The sequence below is a fragment of the Pituophis catenifer genome, unplaced genomic scaffold (genome assembly GCF_029215685.1).
Source record: "Pituophis catenifer annectens isolate HBS135680 unplaced genomic scaffold, rPitCat1.0.hap2 SCAF_1, whole genome shotgun sequence".
NCBI lineage: Eukaryota > Metazoa > Chordata > Lepidosauria > Squamata > Colubridae > Pituophis > Pituophis catenifer.
In genome coordinates this window covers 53,523,908-53,546,786 of record NW_027256881.1, presented here as the reverse complement: position 1 = coordinate 53,546,786, position 22,879 = coordinate 53,523,908, and the positions used below count along the sequence as shown (strand labels likewise).

The 22,879-nt window shown below is 37.4% G+C and overlaps 1 protein-coding gene across 1 annotated transcript in view; it reads right to left on the bottom strand.

The window, feature by feature from the left end:
- GALNT14 (polypeptide N-acetylgalactosaminyltransferase 14) overlaps positions 1-22,879 on the bottom strand; it is a 306,437-nt gene that overhangs the window by 5,581 nt on the left and 277,977 nt on the right. Inside the window, exons 11-13 of the mRNA XM_070932429.1 lie at positions 19,005-19,097; positions 15,485-15,568; positions 13,917-14,061 (exon numbers count right to left, since the gene is read on the bottom strand). Coding sequence (XP_070788530.1) covers positions 13,917-14,061; positions 15,485-15,568; positions 19,005-19,097 — 322 coding nt within the window. The remainder of the gene's footprint in view (positions 1-13,916; positions 14,062-15,484; positions 15,569-19,004; positions 19,098-22,879) is intronic.

Sequence of the window (22,879 nt, the reverse complement as noted above, 5' to 3'; positions counted from 1 at the left end):
CCAAGTTTCCTCAAGTCTTTCAAATCCACCATCCAATAAACAGTTCCAATGGAATATGATTATTTGCAATTTAGTTTGTGCTAAAGATCTTCAAAGAAACTCACTAGGTATTTCCAAACATCCAAATTGCCTTCTAGAATAGAATCAAGGTCAAGCCGCCTTCCAGGTGTTGTTTACTTTCTCTTCCTTTATGTGTATTAAACAATTCTCACTTTCACTGAAATTTCTCATGTTGTAGTGCTCTTCGTCTTCCAGTAGATGGCTCTCTTGCTCCAAATCCCCACATTAAACAGTGTGCCAAAAAACAGCTGATTGTCAGATAAATCCAGGGGGTTTAAAAATAAAAATAAGAAAGGCAGTTTCTTCCAATAATCAGCTTTCAAATTGTTTTAGCTCTTTTCCAGGCTTTCTATATTTTAAAGCTTCCATTGGGCATTTCCTTCGCCTCTTAATTTTTAGCTTTTAGCTTTCTCTGTGTGTCTAGTTGCCGCTTTCTTAACGCTTGGAGATTATTTTTAAAGTTCTTTTACTTGAGTTAGGTCTTTAAAATAAAAGTTGGAAGTTATCTCACCCAGTTTCAATGCTCTGTCCACTAACTGCTCCAGCACAGATCTTATGGTCCCGGCTGTCACAGTTTGTGACTTGCCAAAATGGCCATCATTCCTGCTGTCATTCGGGACAGCTTTCTTCAAGGAAATTGTGAATTCCTTGACAACAACGAAGCACCTCTCCTTTCTTCACCAGCCCTTGAAGGCGGCTTTGACCCCGTAGGGTCTCCCGACAGCAATTGCTGACTGGATTTTACAAAGCTTGGTGGAGCTCTGCTATTTTCCAGCCATTCTTGCCACGACATTAACTGGAAGTCAACCAGAAGAAGAAAGTAGAAAACACAAATAGGGAAAATAGTAGTATATATATATAGACAGATAATAGAATTTATAAAATTAATCAAAAGGTTAGAAGGTGGAAGTTTAGGATTAGGTAAACTAATTGTATTATTATTATTATTAACAGTGTGTAAAAAATATATTGAAAATCAAAATACTTAAGGATTGGAAATTGTGAGGGCTTTGAGATGTAATCCCGGGACTGATCAAATTTTGTTAAGAATTGGCCTTATTAGTATTTTTAGACATTTGGGATATTAGAATTATGGTGGAAAAATGAGTAATGTTTAAAATATTAAATATTAGTGATTCAGTAAGGAATAACAAATATATGGTATAAAGAAATGTTATTGATGTTTAAATGAATTTATGAAAAAAGTGGTAAAGAATCATAAAGAGAGAATGGTATTATTGAAGTTGGGAGATTAGGATGATATATATTTAATTGTATTATTATTATTAGTGTTGTGTTAAAAGGACATTGGCCCAATCAATACACTGTCCACAAAATATGTATGGGGTTAAAGAAAAACTATAAATAAAACATTAAAAAGGGAGTTTTTCTTAATATGATACAGAACACAGAAACAAAGCCTTGTAATTTGCTTTTTTCACATAAAATAGTTTTATTGTACAAAATCTTATTCTACTATCTTTCTATAAGTTTACAATTATTTTACTTCTATTCTTATTTAATCTATATGTTCCTATGTCTATCTCCTATTTCTAGGTTCCTATTCCTATTCCTACCTATTTAACTAATAGGTATTTCTTCTTTAAATCTTTCCTTTTCCCCCTCAGAACTTCAACTCTAGTAGCCAACTAGAGTCTATTTGCATATGAAGTCAGTCTATTTGCATATGAAAACTCTTTTTCATTCATTTATAGACTTGCCAGTGGGCTTTTCTCTCCGCTTCTCCTAGTTCTCTATTTCTGGAGCTGGTTTGTTAGAGAACTCTGCACCTGAGTTGCTACACACAGTGTAGGTTTGCAGGCTTGCTGGGGTTTGCAGATACTTGTTTGGGCTCTTTTCCTCCCCCATCTGTCAGCTTTACCAGTTGGTCTTGAAGATCCAAAAATTGAAGTTTTTTCCTCAGTTTTCTCTGAAGACTGCTCTGACATGTTGGCCTTTGGGTAGGAGTTTTTCTTTTCTATGTTTCTACTGGAGTCTTTTCTTCCAGGACATGCTTGTTTTCAGGTCCCAGATCTTTTCTGGGCAATCGTCACACCACCTTTACTACCAATTTATTGAAATATTTCTCTATGTTATCCCTGACAGGATAGAAAACCTGCACATATACCCAGTACTACAGGCATTCTCATTAATGGTCCTTTATCTTGTGGCCCTTTTTGCTGGATTAGTTGGCCTTCTGTTCCTGATTTACAGTGATAATTACTATCTTTGACTATGCCTGGCCAGATCACTTTAGGAACCTAAATAATGTCTGATCCCTGCCTATATGTTTTCACCAAGGATTCTCATGAGCTACGTATTTGGAGAAATTCTTCTGTATACTTTTGAGGCATCACTATTTGTTCATATTTTTCTTTAGGTTTTTTTGTTCGTGTTTTTCTTTAGTTCATGTTTTTCTTTAGTTTAGTAGTATATAAATATCAGGTTAGTTAAATATCTAACCTGATATTTATATACTACTAAAACTTTTTTTTTTGTAACTTTCAATTAGGTGAAACAGCACATGACAGGGCATTGAATCAACAGATCCAACAAAATCCAACAAAAAATTATTCCCAGAGAAAAATCATCAAAATGCCCAAAACTGTATGGCCTCCCAAAAATACACAAAGATGGAATACCTCTCAGACCCATAGGCTCACCGTTACAAAATCTAGCCAGATATTTAGCAAAACATCTGCAACCTTACGCAGAATCTGCTGCTTCATATGTACAGAACTCATACCATTTCATACAAATAATAAAAAAGCAACACATAAAAGAAAATGACCTTCTTGTAAGCTTCGATGTTGTATCACACAAATACCTGTCAAAGAAGCCCTGTCATCAATTAAAAACAAATATCAACTACCAAAACATATCACAGACTTAACAGAACATTGTTTATCCAACACATATTTCATACACAGGGGACAGAGATATAAACAAGTAGAAGGTGCACCAATGGGATCACCATTATCATCAGTCATCACTAATCTTTTCATGGAAGAATTCGAATCCAATGCTTTAGAAAAAACTGTTAACAAACCAAAATTATGGCTCAGATACGTTCATGACACTTTTGTGATCTGGCCACATGGAAGAGATAAATTGGAAAATTTCTTAGTATATTTGAACAGCCTCCATCCCAAAATAAAGTTCACCATGGAGATAGAATCAGAAAACCAGTTACCTTTCCTCGATGTATTAATTTATAAAAAATCTGATGGCACCTTAGGACATACCATCTATCAAAAGAAGACACATACGAACCGCTATCTCAACACCAAATCACACCACCATCCAGCAGAAATAAACTCTGTTGCCAAAACATTAACCACAAGAAACGTCTGGCTGATGAAGCACATTTACAAACAGAATTATATACGCTAACTAATGTACTGACATCAAATGGGTTCTGTAGAAATAAAGTCATCAATATGATCCAACATGCAACACCTAGACAGAAGAAAAAACAACAAGAGGAACAAAACAATGGGAAAGCCATCTTGCCCTATATAAGGGGAACAACAGATAAAATTAGCAAAGTACTACATAGACATAACATCAAAACCGTATTTTGCACAGATAGAAAGATATCGTCCATTCTGAGAAACCCTAAAGACAAAATAGAATTAGAAGATCAAGGCATATACGAAATCCCGTGTGCTTCCTGCCCATCAACATACATTGGACAGACCAACAGAAGAATGAGTGTGCGCATTGAGGAACACAAAAACTCAATACAAAAGCAAGAACACACATCATCATTAGTTCAACACATAAATACAACAGGACACAATATTAATTTTAATAACACAAAAACAGTTGCAAAAATAGAACATCTCAATGGCAGACTAATCAGAGAAGCAATTGAAATAGAAAAAAGACCATATTGCATGAATAAACGGGATGACACTTCACATCTGCCTACTATTTGGAAACCTGCTCTCATAGATAGACGAATCTTAACACCAAATATAAAACATAGATCAAACATTAATCAAAAAACAAATCCCAACCAAATCATATTCAAACCAGCCACAAAGATGAAGCCCTGCCACCTAGTGGAGAAAAACCAACCATACACCCGAAGCCAAGCCAATAAACACATACTGGGACTCCCAACCAATCAGAATGAAAAGGTGGAGCCATCCCAGATTACCAGCACCAGATTTGAAATAGTAATGGCAGTTACTGCAAAAGACTCCTCACATAAGCCTGATGATGGCAGATGAGATTCTGTCAAAACGTCGCTTCTACCCTTTTAGGGATATATCCACAATTACATGGGAAAAAACCCCGAAATATTAACTATACACATACATATATACCCGTGAAAACTTACATAGACAAAAATACACACACACACACACACACACACACACATATACATATATATATATATATTTGCTAAGAACAAATCACTTGCTCCTTTCTCAGGATGGTGTTCTTATACCCAAAAATATACATTGGGGGTACCACCTGGAGGAATTGCTCCAGGACTACCTCATCTAGAATTTCCTCCTTGGTTCGTTCACCAGGTCATTTTCTTCCAAGATCAGCTAAGAAACCCACTTAATCCTTCCTGAGAATTTTAAGGATATTCATAAAACCTTTGCTGGTATTTTAAACTGTAAACTTCATACTGATACAAAATAACTTCTTTTCCTGTTTTGTGGTCTGTTATTTCCCATGTTAGTAAACTGGTATAAACCCTAAGTGCTTTTTTCAATTAGACAAGGTGCTAATCCAGCTATGCATTCTTCCTCTGGCTAATTACAAGCCACAATATCTCCCTCAAACATAACAAAAGATGATTGTAATATATTTCTGAGTTTTGGAAAGATATCTCATAAGATCCGTCCTTTGCTATCTCAGAAACTGGATTTGGAGTTCTCCGCTGGGGATTCAATTCCTTTAAGAAGTTCTATAAATTCCTTCAACTCTTCTTTTCAACTCTTTTCCAATCTGTCTTTCTCTAAGCAGTCTCTTTGCTCCGTTTCCCTCTGTAAACTATTTTTCTCCTCTTTTCTGAGAGCTTTCCTTTGCCCTTCCTCTTATCTTTTAGCCATCAGTTGTCTCTCCTCTTGTTGCCACAGCATATGCCTCCTCATAATACTTATTAGGGCTTCAGATGAGTCTGGTTTACTTCCAGGGTTGGCCCTCCTTCCACGGATTCCAGTTCATCCTCTTTCTCTATTTCAAGCTGCCTTATGTAAGTTGTTGAATGAGTCATATGCTGAGATACTCCTACTTGCCTCTGGATCTCAAACACTTTGTCTCCCAGTCTTTTTCCCCCCTACAGTAAGATCACCCTTTCCTTTTTCCTTGCAAGCCTTTTATTCTTTATGTTTGGATACCGAACCATATCCTATCATTGCCACATTTGTTGTGGGGGAGGGATTTCTTCATGTGGTACAGAAAAAAAGACTGTACTTGTTTTTCTCCACACAAAATGACTTCATTGTACAACATTAAACTAATATGTAAACTGTTACCATAAGTTTACAACTATTCTGTTTCTATTCTTGTTTAATCTATACATGTATGGCAACGTATGAATGACCCTGGGGAAAGAGAGGACAAGGGCTGTCTAGAAAACAATAAGATAAAAATGGCATGAGCCCGCAGTCACTCTCTCTTAACAGTCACAGAAAGAAATTAGGAAAGACCTGCCCTAATGGATCAAATAGTTAAAAGTAGAGGCGAGAACTCTGTGCCTTCAAACTTTCACGTTTCACAATAATGTAGCCTTACAATAAAGTAGAATTAATTCATCTTGTCATATTTCCTGTCTGGCTTACCTAGGAGGGCTGACAATACATTCCTACCTCTATGTTTCTTTTCCTGTGTTAACACTATGTTTCTTTATCTTAGCTATTTCTTCTTTAAACCTTCCCTTTTCCCCCAGGTCTTTGGCTCTTGTAGCCAATCTCAGTCATTTGCATATGAAAACTCCTTTTCATTCCTTTATAAACTCTCTCCCCACCTCACTCCCCCAGTACTCAGAGTCCTCTGTTTCTGGAGCTCTGTTTATAGAGCTCTGAATCTGGGTTTGTAGGATTGCTTGGGCTTGCAGACTCTTGTTCAGGCATTTTTCCTCCCCCATCTTGCAGCGGGTCTTGAAGGTCCAAAAACTGAAATCTTCTCTTGGTCTCTGAAGACGGCTGTTGAGATGCTTGCCTTTGGGTCACTGTTCTCTGGGCTTAATTCTTTTCCTTGACACTTCCATCCTTAACACAGTTGTTTTCAGTTCCCTTTTATAGAACAAACTCTCCAATTAGGGAAAGGGTGGAGCTATTTTAACCTTCCTTCTGAGGTGGCACCAAAACTCTGGTTCCTAGGCGTGAATTCGGTCTTCCATAGACAGCCCTTATCTTTCACCCTAAATTACTCTGCTAGATTAATACGAGCTAGAGATATAGAGATTCATCAGCAAAGATACTGAGTCAACTAAGATAATCATTTTGTGCTTTTAGGCAATCCAAACTGAGTCTAGAATAAATGTGCATGTTGTGATACTAAGAGAATGTACTGCAGAGCTAATCCCCTTTTATATCTTGACAGTGCTACTGAAATGATTTGCAAATAATGAAATGCTGCAAGTTCAGGCACCTACACAACAGCTTCTTCTTGTGTGCAATCAATTGAGAAAAAGATTTCCTCATCTCCCATATATGCAACCATTTTTAAGCCCCAGAATAGGTTGTGGAAACTGATAGCTGAAATTTTGAAAGGGATTGATGTCTTCCTTCTGGATGAATGACTAGGGGTAATAAAGAGGTTTCTAACTGGTATCTGTTAAGAGTAAAGTGTTAGGAGCAAAACAAGGGTAAAACAAGGACATGGTGGATAAAGTCACTTCCACCCCCACCCCCATCCTGCCCCCCTTAGCAAGTAACATCCCTTAAGAAGTGATTTCCATATTTCTACCTAGGGTCACCATCTGGTTCACATCTGATTAAATGGCAAGGAAGAGAAAAGGGTGTGATGCCAGACAAAAACAGACATGCTAAGAAGAGCCAAAGATGATACTTCACATTCATTTCTAGGATTCATTTTGATGCTGAGGAGCAATGACAGATGTCATCTTGAATGATGTTAGAGCTTTGAAAAATAGTCCCAAGCCTCTGACAGTGTTAATGTAGCTGAATTTTCTGAAGAGAAAATAGTTAGTATGCGAAGTCCCTTTTTGGATCATGAACCTTCTCACACCTCCTCCTCTTCCTCTATTTTTTCCACACTCTATTTCAGCACTTTTTTTTTCTTTTCTTTTTTTAACTAGAAGGAAGCTTGCCTTCTGACAGGGAGAAATGCCACTGCAACTACACCATGTTCCTCTGCAAATATTCTTTCCACCAGATATACAAAAGGAGTTTTCAAAGGTCCCTTAACACATCTGGTGATGCAGTAAGAGAAGCAGCATTGTCAGGGTATTTCTTCGCGGTGAAGACACATTCATTTAAACAAAGAATAGAAAAAGGTTAGAGGCCAAGACAATCTCTCTGCATTGGCATAGGGCAAGTTAAAAAGCCAAGCAAAAATGCTCTTCTGCTAACAGAGATGCATTCAATACCCTAAGATGCCCTTTCATTATCTGGATTAAACAATGGCTGGAAAAGAAGTATTCAGTTTGTATTTCAACTATTGCTCCCAAAGAAACATTATGCTTCTTAATTGGTAGCCATTCATTTAGATCATGGAGGACAAGCAGTGGTTACTGATGGCTTCCAATTTGGCCCACTGTGTAAGATAGCTTCATTGTCCTGGAAATGTTGCATGCACAACAGTGTGCGTTCCTGGCAATCCACCATTCAGCTATGGGGAGCGGGGAAAGATTGGAGAATTTTAGATAGAAATAAAGCAATGGATGCATTTAAGTGATTCTGCTTTTTCTATTTTGATTCATTCAATGGAACCTACTGAAAATCCTTAGCTGCACTATATCCTATGATTCCATCACAAACTTAATATTGATCTTCATAGACCTTTTGTAGGCATTCAAAGGGTCCCCTGTCAAGCTAATCATTGCAAACATTTTTGCCTGCTGTTATCTCTACATTTTTCTTGGAAACTGCACAGCCAGAAGTTCGCTGTTTGGAGGGATGAGAATGAGTGCAGTTTTCTTGCAAAGGTACAGCCATGTGGGGGACAACATTTCCTGCAGTCCTTGCCATATAATCTTCCTAGCACTTTCAAATGCTGAGTGGTGGAATTGGTGGAGTGCAACTCTTTTGGGGCAGGCAATGTAAGGCAATGACCCCTTCTCTTAGGCCTTCTCCATCTAAATTGCACTCAGGAAAACAACAGGATTGGAAAACCACAAATGTGACAGAAAAGATACCATGCTGGAATGAGCTTTTCTAGGCACCTTCTTCCCCTCTCAGATAAACGGAATCTTTGGCTTCCAAATTCTCTAGATGAAGTTTTATGACAGCCATATGCTTGGGGGAGTGTAGTAGGTTTATCTCTGCATACAATCCTTTATGTGCTTCCTGAAGCATACTATAGATACTTGGCACTGGGGAGGCAGCCAATAGTTCTAGCATCAGGATGAATCTTTCACAAGTTCATATAAAAATATCACACTAACTGGGTGTGATATTCAACCCTGTGACAAGGGATTCTGAGAGGCAGGCTGTGGAGTACAGGGAGGCAGGAGGGGGAAGGGGGAAAAGGGGGAAGAGGAGGAGGAGGAGGAGGAGGAGGAGGAGGAGGAGGAGGAGGAGGAGGAGGAGGAGGAGGAGGAGGAGAAGGAGGAGAAGGAGAAGGAGAAGGAGAAGGAGAAGAAGAAGAAGAAGAAGAAGAAGAAGGAGAAGGAGAAGGAGAAGGAGAAGGAGAAGGAGAAGGAGAAGGAGAACCAACAACAATAATAATAATAATAATTAGAGACTGCAGTCCTGCTGGCTTATGGAATGACAGCTTTTCTCCGAGACCTTATAGAATCATTTCATTGCTGCTGCCACCAGCGTGTTGAAGTGTATCCAGGCCTAACAGGCTTCTCATTCCTTTTCTATAGCTTGTCAGGTTTTTTGGAACTGCTAATGATTAATGGGTTTATAAAATGAATCCCAGATTCAGAAATCTGTTGCAAGAAGGTTACTGCAAACTTTAATATCAGCTGATGCTGTGCTCTAATGGAAAGCCAGTGCATCAGCCAAAGAGTGACATCTTCATTAGACAAAAGCAGGGCAAAATTATGATCAATTATTTACCCTTCAATGCATCTCTCTGGCAAACTGCTAAATCAATCAATTGCCTTTCACAAATGAGACATAAACAAGGCCAAAGAATGCCAAACAGTGTGCTCAGTCCCAGGAGTCTGCAATCCTATGGAAGAAGAGATTGTGAACCACTTTCTGCAGATGCTAGGAGGCAATTATTTGCTCAGTGGAAAAAAAATGACTGTGAGGAACATGATTGATCCTTATTTCATGATGTATTATTGGAGCATTTTTTCAGAATGAGAACTGGAGGTAGCCAGGGAAAGGAATTGTTAGGGGACTCTGAGCAAAAGGGGTGAAAATTCTTCACAAATAATAAATAAGAAATACTCAAACACACAATAAAGCCACTGGCTCAGATGAATCCGAAAAGACATCAGATCCTGTTTGTCTCTTAGGATAGCTACATGCTGAGGCAGCAATAACACAGCAGGAGAGCTCTCCTGCTTTCACACCATTTTTTTTTTTTTACTCGGCAAGCTTTAATGTTTTGATTTTCCTTTTTCTCCTCTACTATTTCCTCTGCTATACTTTTTAAACCTTTCTTTACTGGTCTGTGGTTGTTGTAATATTTTAAATCATTTAATTCAAATAATGCATGGATTAGAAAAATGAAAACATAAATATTCATAGGTAGGCAAACACTGAATACATCAAATTTCACTAGCCTCTCTCTCTCTCTCTCTGGATAGCCACCCCCAATTTGACACTTTCAGATCTGTTGGGACTGTAACTCCCATAATTAGTAGCTATTATAACCTTTGTGGACTGAGTTTTGGATAATTACAGTTTCAACACATCTGGAAAGTGCTTGGTTATGAAACCTGGCCATAGTAGAACAAGAGATGCATGTACATTTTTCTCAGATACAATTCACTTCTACTCTTGGAGGTAAACTGAAAACTTTAACTGTCTGTCTCTTTCTTCTCGTTCATAAATTGTTTCAGGAGATTGCAAGCAGCAATACAATGCTGACCTATCCTTTGGGGGAGTTCTTCACCAGGTCTGTTTTTAAAGAGTTTTGGAAATGAGAAAATATATAAACATGTCAGCTGGATTTCCATGTACCTTTCCATGTAAAGTACACAGCCTGATGTAAGAGTCTTGAGAGTTGTAATTCAAACTTGAAAATAAGAAAATAAGGCTGCCTTATTTTCTGAGTTGGTACCCATAGAGAACAGCGGGTTTTTCAAGGACACGACTCTTCCCAGAAAGGATTCTGAGGATCTACACACCATATTATATCCCTTGGCATTAGAAAATATTTCCTACAAAGTCATTTTTGCAGATACTTTAATTATTAAATACTGGAAACTGCTTGGAGGGAAGTAATAAAAACTTAAAACACCCTGTGACTTTAAAAGAGTGACCATAAAGAGTAAGATCCCTGCTGTACAAGCTATCATTATTTATTTATTAGGTTAATGACTGGCTAATGGCCCTAAAAGAACAAGGGCGATAAAGGCTAAAGTGCTGGAGCAACATGTATGGTCTTTTCCTCATGATCCTGCAAACCCTGACCACAGCAAACTAAGTAGTACCATCAGTATTTTAGTCTGAATAACAGCATATGAAAAAATTTCATTGGCTTTTTGCTTTATGTGGAATTTTCTTCCTCCTGGACATTCATTAAAGCCAGGGGCTCCTTCCCATAAATCAGAAATATGTTCTTATGGGTCTTTGTTTAATGATGGGTACTACTGGCAGAAAAAGCTCTAATGTGTAATATTTCTCCCCACCATTAATTTGACTGTGTGTCTGAAACATATTTCCTAATACTATGGAGAGCCTCCAGTTATTTCTATATTGAAAACCGTTTTAAAAAATGAACTAGTAAACGTTTTATACTGAAAATATTGTACTGTACTGAGATGAACAGAGCTCATCAGAACTTCACATTTCATTCTTCAGTGATTGCAACAGGATCATATGGACCACCCAGACAAAATATGGGGGAAAGAAACCTATTGTCTGTCATATTCCTATATATACAAACCAATAAATAATTCCTTTTCTGAACTGTTGAAATTTCACAATGAAGATGTTTTCACGAATAGCTGTGAGTCTTTATTTTTGCTAAAGTTGAAGTACATATTCAGTACAGGCAGTCCTCGACTTACGACCACAATGGAGCCCAAATTTATGTTGCTAAGTGAGACAGCTCTTAAGTGAATTTTGCCCCATTTTATGTCCTTTCTTGCCACAGTTCTTAAGTGAATCACTGCATTTGTTAAGCTAGTAACAGGGTTGTTAAGTGAATCCAGCTTCCCCATTGACTTTGCTCGTCAAAAGGTCGCAGGGACACTGCAACCATCATAAAAGTGAGTCAGTTGTCAAACATCTGAATATAAATCATGTGACCATGGAGATGCTGCAACGGTTGTAAATGTGAAAAATGGTCATAAGTCACTTTTTTTCAGTGATGTTGTAACTTTGAACAGTCACTAAATGAACTGCTGTAGGTGGAGAACTACCTGTATTCTTACATAAAAATATAATTTTAGTATGGGTGGAGGCCAGGCGAAAATAGAGCATACTTTTGGATGTTCCTGTGGTTGTAAGTGGCACCTAATTGTTAATCTGCTCCAAAGAATACTCTTTGATTGACACTGCATATTTTCCTTTTGCTGGGGAGAATGAGGTAAGCTTCATTAAGCTCCTTTTACTTTAATAGGCAATTTAATATGGAAGGAACGCAGAGTATGAACTTCACATATTGCTTCAATTCAGTCCTCTTTTTTTAGAAATAGGAAAAAGAATAAATAGGTCTGAAAGATGGGAATAATTTATAACTCTCTTTTTATTTCTCTCCTATTTGTGAAGAAGAAATATGAGTCAAAATAGCTTGGGTGTTTTTATTACAAATGGGTCTGGAATGAGCTCCTGTTGAGATTTATGAATCATATACAGTAAGAGATAGCTAATTTGGAGTAAGGGGTTAAAGTGCTGAGAGAGGACTAAGGAGATTTAGCTTCAAGTCCATTAACTATGGAAGTTTACGAAGGGTGATTTAGGTCAATAAGTGCCAATGAGGACAATTTACCTCAGCTGTCCCTAGCCTTTCCCTCTTGGTGGACCGCCCAGCACCAGGGAGAGGGTGTATGAGTGGCAGGTGCATCCACGCACGTATGGCTCCATTGGTGTGAACGGCGGGCACACATGCCCTTCGCTTTGCACGGGAATGGAGGTCACTAGCACACAAAGCTCCAAGTGGAACTTTGCACATGAGCACAAGCATTCTCCGCTCAAGCACCCTCCACTCGAATAAGTGGAGCTTTGTGCACGCGCTTGCCCATCGCTTGCACAACCCAGTTTCAAACAGGCCACGGAGAGGGTGGGATGTCGATGTTATGTACTGAACTTTGAGCTCTTGGAAGAAAAGTAGAATACAACTCTAAGTGTCAAATAATATAGGGTATTTCTGCTGGAAAGGCTGTGATCCCTTACAGCTAAGGAATTCAAGATTCTATGCACCCCAAGCAAAACTGCTAATGTAGATGTTTGATTTTGAAAAGTAACAGATTAGTAAATAATATCTCTGGCTTCATGGGAAGACTTAATCACAAGGCAACTTCTTTGCACACAAAGTGATCTGCAGATGATAATGTTACATTCCACAAAAATACTCGCAATGGAATATTTGTCGGGGATCTGACAGCTTACAGACATATCTTGTGGAAGAATCCTTTATACATACATATTTTATAATTTAGCTACCAAGTAGGAAATCAACTCACATCAGTTCTTCTAATCTGAATCAAAGAAAACAAATGCACTATTCCAAAAAGCAATTAAAACAAGATTATCTAAACATTATCCAAGGTAAACAGCTCTCTGCTTATAAATAATTAGCAGCTCAATGACAAGCTTATAAGCACAAGAGTTCTGTGAGCAAGGAGGGTTAGCAAAGAGAAGACTTTTAAAAATATACAAGCTTATATAGGTGTCTTAAGATATTTCATCAAATATACGTACTTCCTATTTTTTCAATGCCTTTTTGTTTTCCCTAGTTTGGCCCCCTGGAAATGTGTTGGGATACGCTGGCTGGGAAGTTTGGAAGTTATAGTTGAAAGACAATAATTTTTTTTGCTGCTATCAATAAAATTGGCTTTTGGAAGCCTTGTTTATAACTCTTCTGAAAACTAGAACTTATAACAAAGGGTGCTTGTATAGTGCACCCTGGTCATATTGGGTTTCAAAGATGTACATTCTTATCCAACATATATATCATGGAGCTTTTCATTACATGTTAGACTCATGGGACAAAGTTTTCTTTTTTTGTAGTGACACTGCTATTTGCATTCCATCACTACTTAGGCAATGAAAAAAAATCCAATTTGTTTATGCCATTGTTTTGCTGATGTCTCTTCTTTGATATTGTGTATCATTATAATTGATGTTTTAGAACTTTTAATGCTATTTTTTTCTTGAGTGCCTTTGTTAAAAAAAATACCCACAAGTGGGTTTTGTTAATTGAGCATCCTGCTTTAATCGCCTTTCCAGCCTTAGTTTTATAGTTTACCATCAGCAAATAAGAGTTGCTGATCATAGTTCAGATAAGGGTAATTGTAAACCCTATGAATGAAGCTTTATATTCCTTCTCAACCTGCTACATTTTAGAGAAATTACCTGTGCAGCTGCTGCTGTACCTTTGCTGGTGATGCAGGGGTTTAAGATCACCATTGGAAACTCCTGTCCTTCATTTTTCTGGGTCTCCAGACATCTCTGTCTCTGCCGAATCATTCCTGTCTGGTACAGTGATTCCTCAGGAATTCTAAGAAAATAGATAAAGCCTAAAGATTAACAATATATTAAATAATTAACGATATCCATTCTGCATGTCTAAGATGAATAGAGTGCATCATTGATTTTAGAAGTAAGACCCAGAATAAGGGCTATCAATTTTCATCTCTAGCAGGCAACTATAGTTGCTGACAATATAAAAGAGCCAATGCAGTAAAGCAAATGACTGCTGAATTTGATCTAAAGAAAACTGATATCAATGTCCTTTTCTGTTCCTTTTGGTACAATTTGATCAAAAATTGGCATAAAATATTTTAAAATAAACCAACATCCCCTAATAATTATCATTATGAAACTTCATGGGGGGAATATTCCATTTAATTTGTTTTTTATTCCATTATGCTGTTTACTATCAACACATGCAATGGGCTCTTTAGAGGAGAGACAGGATAAAAATGTGATTCTGCTAGAAACAATGGTTTTTCAAAAATATGTCAACTAATGATTTCAAACTTGGGAAACTTTTAGAAAAGTATTTTGACATATAAAAGGTTAGAGTTTTAGACTAAAAAAACAATGAAGTGATAAGCCTGAATAATTGTATCAGTGCTGACATTTTAAGCCCTGTCAGGAATGGGTTTTTTTAGTTAAATTAGTAAAAAATAAACTTACAAACTAGTAAAAAAAAACCCTAACTAGTTAAAATTAGTTAAATTAGTTTAAATAAATAAATGCATAATGATTAATTCTGAAAAGAAGAAACAAATATAATACAGCAATAATCAACACAGATTGTCCTTAACTTACAACCATAATTGAACCCAACATTTCTGTTGCTAAGTGAAACATTTGTTAAATGAGTTTTGCCCTGTTTTAAGACTTTTCTTGCTACTGTTGTTAAGTGAATCACCACAATTGTTAAGTTACTAACACAGTTATTAAGTGAATCTGGCTTCCCCATTGATTTTGCTTGTCAGAAGGTTGCAAAAAGGGATCACATGATCCTGAGATACTGCAATCAATCATAAATATGAGCCAGTTGCCAAACATCTGACTTTTGATCATGTGACCATGGGGATGCTAAAGTGTGAAAAATGATCATAAGTCACTTTTTCCAGTGCCCTTATAACTTTGAACAGTCACTAAATGAATGGTTGTAAGTTGAGGATTACCTGTAATGCTTACTTCTAAAAATGTGCATAGTGGGTCAGACTTAAAGTCATCCTGCAAGGCAAGAATGAGTACGTGGTTGTCTTCCAGTTGTTGTACTCCAATTCATTTAATCCCTAGCTAACCTAGCTAAAATGAGGAATGATGGGAATTTACATTGAACCATCTGGAAGGACAGTCTATTCATACTAGCTGAAAAATAAAATGAAGTTTGTAAATAATTCATTCATGTAACAAGTAACAGATACTAAACATATATTTTTAAAAAAAAAAACTAGTAGTACCTAAGCTCTGGATAGACATTTTCCAAATACCACTTGAATGTGTGACATTTCAAGGTCTTTCTCAGTTCCACTCTGCTTTGAATGCTGTTAAAAAGAGCATATTGGAAAATATAGTTATGGCAGTGCATCTGGTGACTTCTTGAATGGGAGTCAAGTTTTAATGGGTCAGAAAAAAATTAGATTCCATTATAAATGAATGGAATCACAAAACAGAAGAATAATGTAGAAGCCACCCCTCCCCCCTCTCTTATAGTTATTTCTAATGGTAATCACACATTGCACTGAACAACCATTTTGTGTTAAGTTAAAATGTTGTGTGACCATTGTGGCCATTGTGGTTTCTATCACCAATTTATGGCTTAGTGTTATGCATGAATCAGGATGTACTGGTTTGCTCAGTAATGCAGTTAAAACAAATCCTGGCATAGCAGAATTAACAAATGCAATACTGTATGTCTAATACTAACACATAAAGTAAAAGAAATAATCAACCTTAAAATAATGCTAAAATGCAATTAATGTAGTCCTAGAGTCTGTGTCATGAAAGATTAATAAGGCAAAATACAGCATGCAAGGTCTTTTCTTGTATGTCATTCTAATTTTTATTCTTAGCATTAAAAGGATAGAAATATATTGACTCTTCTAGCTGGATATTTATGCAAATGGATTCAACTAATGCACAGAAAGCTTCAACTTCTCCATTTCTTTTCTCAAAGAAATGTAGTAAATTATTTTATGACCTAACTGCTTTATAGTTCAGAAAATTAACTAACTCTCTGACAGTAGTAGTACTGCTAAAATGGTGCTGTGCTTACTTTAACACGTAACTGTACTGAATTTCCAAAAGAGTTAATCAAGGATGTTAATTAAACTCAGCTAGCAACTCCCAGCAATTTTTTTTTTTAATTTGATTTATATGCCGCCCTTCTCCGGAGACTCAGGGCGGCTTTCAATGCGTTAAGCAATAGCCTTCATTCTTTTGTATATTTTATACAAAGTCAGCTTATTGCCCCCACAAACTGGGTCCTCATTTCACCTACCTTAGAAAGGATGGAAGGCTGAGTCAACCTTGAGCCTTGGAGAGATTCGAACCAGCAGAAATAGCAATTAGTACAGTTGATCTTACTTTTGGTCTTTTTGGTTTGTTTTTCCTCTGAATATCTGTGCTAGATGTACATAAACCTTGCTGGCTGTCCTCCTCTCTGATGATATGAGGTTTTTTTAGCTCTCTGATTAATTTTTTATTTATTTGTTAGCCTTTTTTTTCTTTTGCCATCTTGAATCCATCTCCGAATGCTATTAACTTTCTGTTAATTCTATAGCTCATATCAACTTCTGTCCCTATGAGGGACACTATGTAAAAACACACACACACAAAAAAACCCATATCTCATTCTTCTCTTAGTTATTTCCCAGGATTGGGTTATCAGCTACAAGTAAAATTTCAAGGACTGGGAGATCACAGGACAGAACAATAGAAAATATTTTCCTCATTCTGGCACAATCTGATTTGAAAACAACTGTATGATCCAAGTTCTTCTGAGGAGGCCCTTTCTACTATATTACCAATACATGAAATTTTGCATTCCTGCACTTGTAAATAGGATTTCACCAGTTGTACCCCAACTGTGAAATATCTTATACAGTAAGGTTAGATTGGCTCCAAGTAGAAAGAAACAATTTTTGATTAAATCTGGGCTTACGTATATGGCTAGGATGATTGAATAGATGAAATTGAAGTAGACATGGACATAGGATTATATATTTTTATTACTAAAACAGTTATGAGTCTGGACTGGAACCACAGGGAAATGGATTAATTTATTCATTTTATGGTATGATAAAATCCCCACAAATGTTTTTGGTCTTGGCAATTGTCTCTAAGATAGCAGTGCTGCATGCATCTAACTGTGTTATATATAACAGGAAGGCATTTTTGTGCACATATATATTAACTTGAATGAGAATCATATATCTAATGAATGCTATACACATTGCTCAAAGTCCACTCCCCAAATTTAGATGACATAAAGAAAATAAGCAAAACTACAAAAACAAAAGATTTCTGGCAAAGAAAGTGATGCGTTGGATGTAACTTTCCCCTTTAATATATAATCAGAGCAGATGGAAACACTTAGCTGACCTTGGTTGATCTCAAAAAAGCTAAGGAAAGTCAGTCCTAATACTTAGGCAGGATGCCTAGAGGAAATCCTAGGGCGATAGACTATAGATTGGCACACAAAAAAAATCCTGAAAGAAAGCAAACACTAGTTTTGTACGGATGCCAAGAAAATGATGCATCCCTGTCTACATTTAAGCTCCACTCCAGGGAATCTTCACTGTTCTTTTTCTCCAGATATATCACTGGTGCTGTTGCTAACTGCTTGATCAGAGATATGTGCATAGCTAGCTGAACTGAAGTAATTACAATGTATAATGCATTGTTACAAGTGATAGGAAAGATTTCATCTGACACAGAACAAAGGTCCCAGAACATTAGGCAGTAGCATGAAGAAGATATACAGATGACCTGCACCTTCCCATCACCTGAGCAGATTATACAGTTATAAAACAATCTAAAGCACTGGATAAAGGAACAAGGAAAAGAAAAGAAAAAAAAAAGGGAGTGGGGAAGGGCAGGTGAAAATGGAATAAATTTCCTCACCAGTTCTGAAGCAATGTTAAAATGTAACTCAGTGCTGCTTTGGGGGCAAATATGGAAACAAGGATTCAGATTGTCTGGCTCATATATCATATATCAGTGATGGCTAATCTTTTCCAGACCAAGTGCCCAAAGTGCGTGTGTATGCGAATGCGCATGTGCGCACCCAAACTCCCAAAATGCAATATACACCCGCCCCCCGCACTCGCCCTGTCTCCACGCATGCATGTGTGCCCCAGCTGGGCAGCGGGAGGTGCGTGCATATGCGTGGCGGAGCTGAACTGGGGAAAGGGCTCATGTGCCCACAGAGAGGGCACTGCGTGCCACCTGTGGCATACGTGCCATAGGTTCGCCATCACGGTCATATATTGTATGGGTTCACACTTTTTTTTTTTTTTGCAGGAGGAAGTGTTTGTTTATTTGCTTCTGCTCTGGAGTAGTGTTTATTCACAGGGCTAACTCATTAGTAAGGATAGCTGATTCTGCTTCTCCTGGACCAACCGGACAGCTATGAAAAGGAGAAATCACCTTGGAATTTATCTGAGACAATTTCAAACATGAGAAATGAGGAGAAGATGAACCCATTTATTTTCATTCATGAACAAACCGATATTTCAAATGGGCTTTTATATAAGCTCTCATTCCCCGTCACATCTCCACAAATAACAACTAGGACTTTATACTTATATCCTTGCAGCATCTGTTTACTATTAACATCTAATTAACTGTTCCCAGAAAAACAAAAAGCACACATCCCAACAGCTGGACGATGCTCCAATAAAACAATAATGAGGTTCTACCGTATCAAGCAATTGAGTCTCTTTCCGTTTTCCTTCACTGCCAGAGGGGGCCACTTACTCTCCATATGGTCTCCCTTGAGCTGCAGGCCGGGCTGCGTAATAGTATTGCTTATATTCATCCATCCACACTTCCGCCGTGCGCTTGGTGTTTCTAAGGAAAGGCATTTTAAAAAGAAAGGAGGAACAACAAGAAAAGCTTGCATGAAAGAGTTTAAATTTAATGCTTCTCATTTAAAAAACAGCAAGAATAAGGAAGAAGAAAAACAGCAGTTCATTTTCATGAGAGATCTAAGTGAAGAAAAAAAAAAAAGACCAGTGACAGAATTCAGTTCTTAAAGACTGTTTCACGTATTATATTTTCTCAGAGGTACATTATGAACACATTTGCCCCACAACCAACCAGAAACAGTAATTAACTGTAGCTTCCATTATGTGTAAACTGGAAACTATAGTAACCCATGTCCAAATGCAGGTAGTCCTTGACTTACGACCACAACTGAGCATAAAATTTCTGTTGTTAAGTGAGACATTTGTTAAGTGAGTTTTGCCCCATTTTGCGACCTTTATGGCACAGTTATTAACTGAATCTTACTTCCCCATTGACTTTTCTTGTCAGAAAGTTGCAAAAGGTGATCACATGACCTTGGGACACAGCAACAGTCATAAGTATGAACCAGTTGCCAAGCATCTGAATTTTGATCACATGATCATGGGGATGGTACAAAGATTGTAACTATGAAAAATGGTCATAAGTCATTTTTTTTCAGTGGCATTGTAACTTTGAACAGTCACTAAATGAACTGTTGTAAATTGAGGCCTACCATTCAGAAATGGCAAGTTAGATTTTTTGCACCTTCCTAACTGTTTCCCCAGTTGTAATAAAGGAAAAGTGAAAACTTAGCAAACAGGATGTCTGTAGGTACATTGAGTAAATACTGTCCTAAGAACATACCTAAAGCAGAATGTACAGATGTGATGAATTACAAGCCTGAAATATCCATAACAAGCTACATTAAGGCATCAGAGTGCCAAAAATATTACATGTACCTTTGCAATATTTATTTGGTTCTGAATCCAGGTTTATCAGATTGCAAATTAAGATTCGTACAAAGGCAGTGCATCATGGCTTATTTGATTGAAAAATCCTCAGTTTAGTTATATAATTTATTTTCATATAGATAACTGTAAAAAATATACCAGAAAAATAGATTAATTAGAAAGAAATGGGCTCATTTAAACTGATAAAAAAAGACTGCCTTACTGGTACTTATTAAAGGGCTGTACAATGATTTAGATCTGATTTAGAACAGATTCTTTCAGATGTGTGGAAATGTAAACCTGACACCTCTACTTTAATGGCAATCATATGTATTTCTAAGATTGATGACTTAGTAGAAGTCTTCCATATAAAGGCCTGATAGAAAGCTAAAATTCATTTTTTTTTAATTACAGTTTGTTCAGTATATTGGCTAGATAATTTTCATGTCTTGCACAGGCCTAGAAAAGGAATCTTCAGATTGTGGCAGAAAGCGGTGTAATAAACAAACAACAGAATACATATTCTCATTCCATACACTCCAGCATTGCAAAAAAGGTAGGTTTTTCAATGCATACATTGACAAATGAATATAATTGGTGGGTTTCTGTCAATCTCTCTTCCTGTTCTTTAAGAATAGCCCAATATCCTCAGTGTTGCTTTGCAAAAAGATTAGTGAATGATGTATGAATATGGCACTCAGAAGCATAGGTATTGTTCCTCTGAAGAGCAACCTTGACATACTTGAATTGACGTCTAGCAGCTGATAGAGATATATGAAGACATATATGGAATCCAATAGTTGGGGCTCCTAGATCTTCACTGGGATGAATTCATTATTCATTCTGTCTCCTGTTTGTTTCTCCCACCCCTCTTGTTCTCCAAGGTTTACCTTATTCATTTAAAGTTTGATCAAGGTCTATTCAAGTAGGCTACATTCCCTCTTCCCTTTGCAATTTCTTTTCATCTGCTCTACTGCTTTGATTAACTATCCATAAGCAGACTTGCAATCCTAAACTGTGAAGCTGATCAGAGAACTTGCTGAGTAGTGTGACTTCTAAAAAAAAAAAAAGAGAAGAATAATCCAATACGCATCTGTAGCTCCACTGTAGCAATGGAATGTCACTATTCAACATGTATGCCATATATTTGTTCCATCTACAGAAACAAACAAGAAAGTTCACAACTATACTTTGCACAAATGTCCTGGAATGTCCATACGACCTGGAGATGGTATTTCTATTACCTCTAAATATTCATGCGCCGTTGTAATATTTTTGAATAACACCAAAACAACCAATATTGTTCTGCACCACAAGGTTCCAAAGGGAAATTAATGTGTTTAGGGAGCACAGTGATGCTGCTTTTGCATATGCATTTTCTTATCGCAGCTTGCACTGCTGCAGATATTATTTTACACGCACATGCCTGAATATGTGGAGCTCTTTTTAAACACAGTGACAGATTTTCCGGTAATCCGAGTGGAGAACCAACTCAGCAACTATCCCCTGTGACTCTACTCAGTGCCCTTGAATAGTTGAATTAGGTGATGAGCAATGGGCAATTTTTTTAAAAAAGTTATATTAGGCCTGATGTCAATAGCAGTGAGGTTATATTAGGCCTGATGTTAATAGCAGTGCATGGCATGTGTGTAGTTTCAACCTCTTTAGCATAAATCAAAGCAGGCATGATTAGAAAATATAGCACATGTCCATTGAGCACCATGACATTAGAATAAATTCAGATATTCTATGAAGGGAGGGAATCCCTTGGGAGAGTCTGCCTACATCTCACTTTTAAGGTACCACTTAGACCAGTGTTTCTCAACCTTGGAAGCTTGAAGATGGGTGGACTTCAACTCCCAGAATCCCCCAGCCAACGCTGCTGGCTAGGGGATTATGGGAGTTGAAGTCCACCCATCTTCAAGCTTCCAAGGTTGAGAAACACTGACTTAGACTGACCTAAGAACAGCTATCATGACCATGTATATAATGTAAAAACATAATTTCATTGGCATTCTTAGCAAATATTTTAAAAATTAGATTCCTCCAAATGCTGAGCACATCGACTGTACTCACAAGTAGCCATGTTTTGAAGCCTCGCTGAGGGACAATTTTCATATTAAGAAAGTAGCATTGACACTCCTATTCTCTTCAGGAGTTCTCCTCTTTTGAACTTCTGTTGTTTCCCTACAATCTATTTTGCAATTCTTCATTCTTCCTGATGTGCTAGTTAAACTACAGATAGTCCTCAACTTATTACCACAATTGAGCCCAAAATTTCTGTTGCTTAGTGAGACAGTTGTGAAGTGAATTTTGCCCCATTTTGTAACTTTTCTTGCCATTGTTGTTAAGTGAATTACTGCAGTTATTAAGTTAGTAACACGGTTGTTAAGTGAATCTGGTTTCCCCATTGATTTTGCTTGTCAGAAGGTCGCAAAATGTGATCGCATGACCAAGGACACTGTAACGGTCATAACTGTGAGTCAATTGCCAAATGGCTGAGCTTTGATCATGTGACCACGGGGATGCTGCATAGGTCATAAGCAGTGGTGGGTTTCAAATTTTTTGCTACCGGTTCTGTGGGTGTGGCTTGGTGGGCATGGCGTGGCTTGGTGGGTGTGGCAGGAGAAGGGTATTGTAAAATCTCCATTCCCACTTCACTCCAGGGGAAGGATACTATAAAATCTCCATTCCGTCCCCAATTCAGGGAAAAGTTACTGCAAAATCCCCATTTCTTCCCGATCAGCTGGGACTTGGGAGACAGAGAATAGATAGGGCGGGGCTAGTCAGAATTTTTACTACCGGTTCTCCGAACTACTCAAAATTTCCGCTACCGGTTCTCCAGAACTGGTCAGAATCTGCTGAAACCCACTTCTGGTCATAAGTATGAAAAGC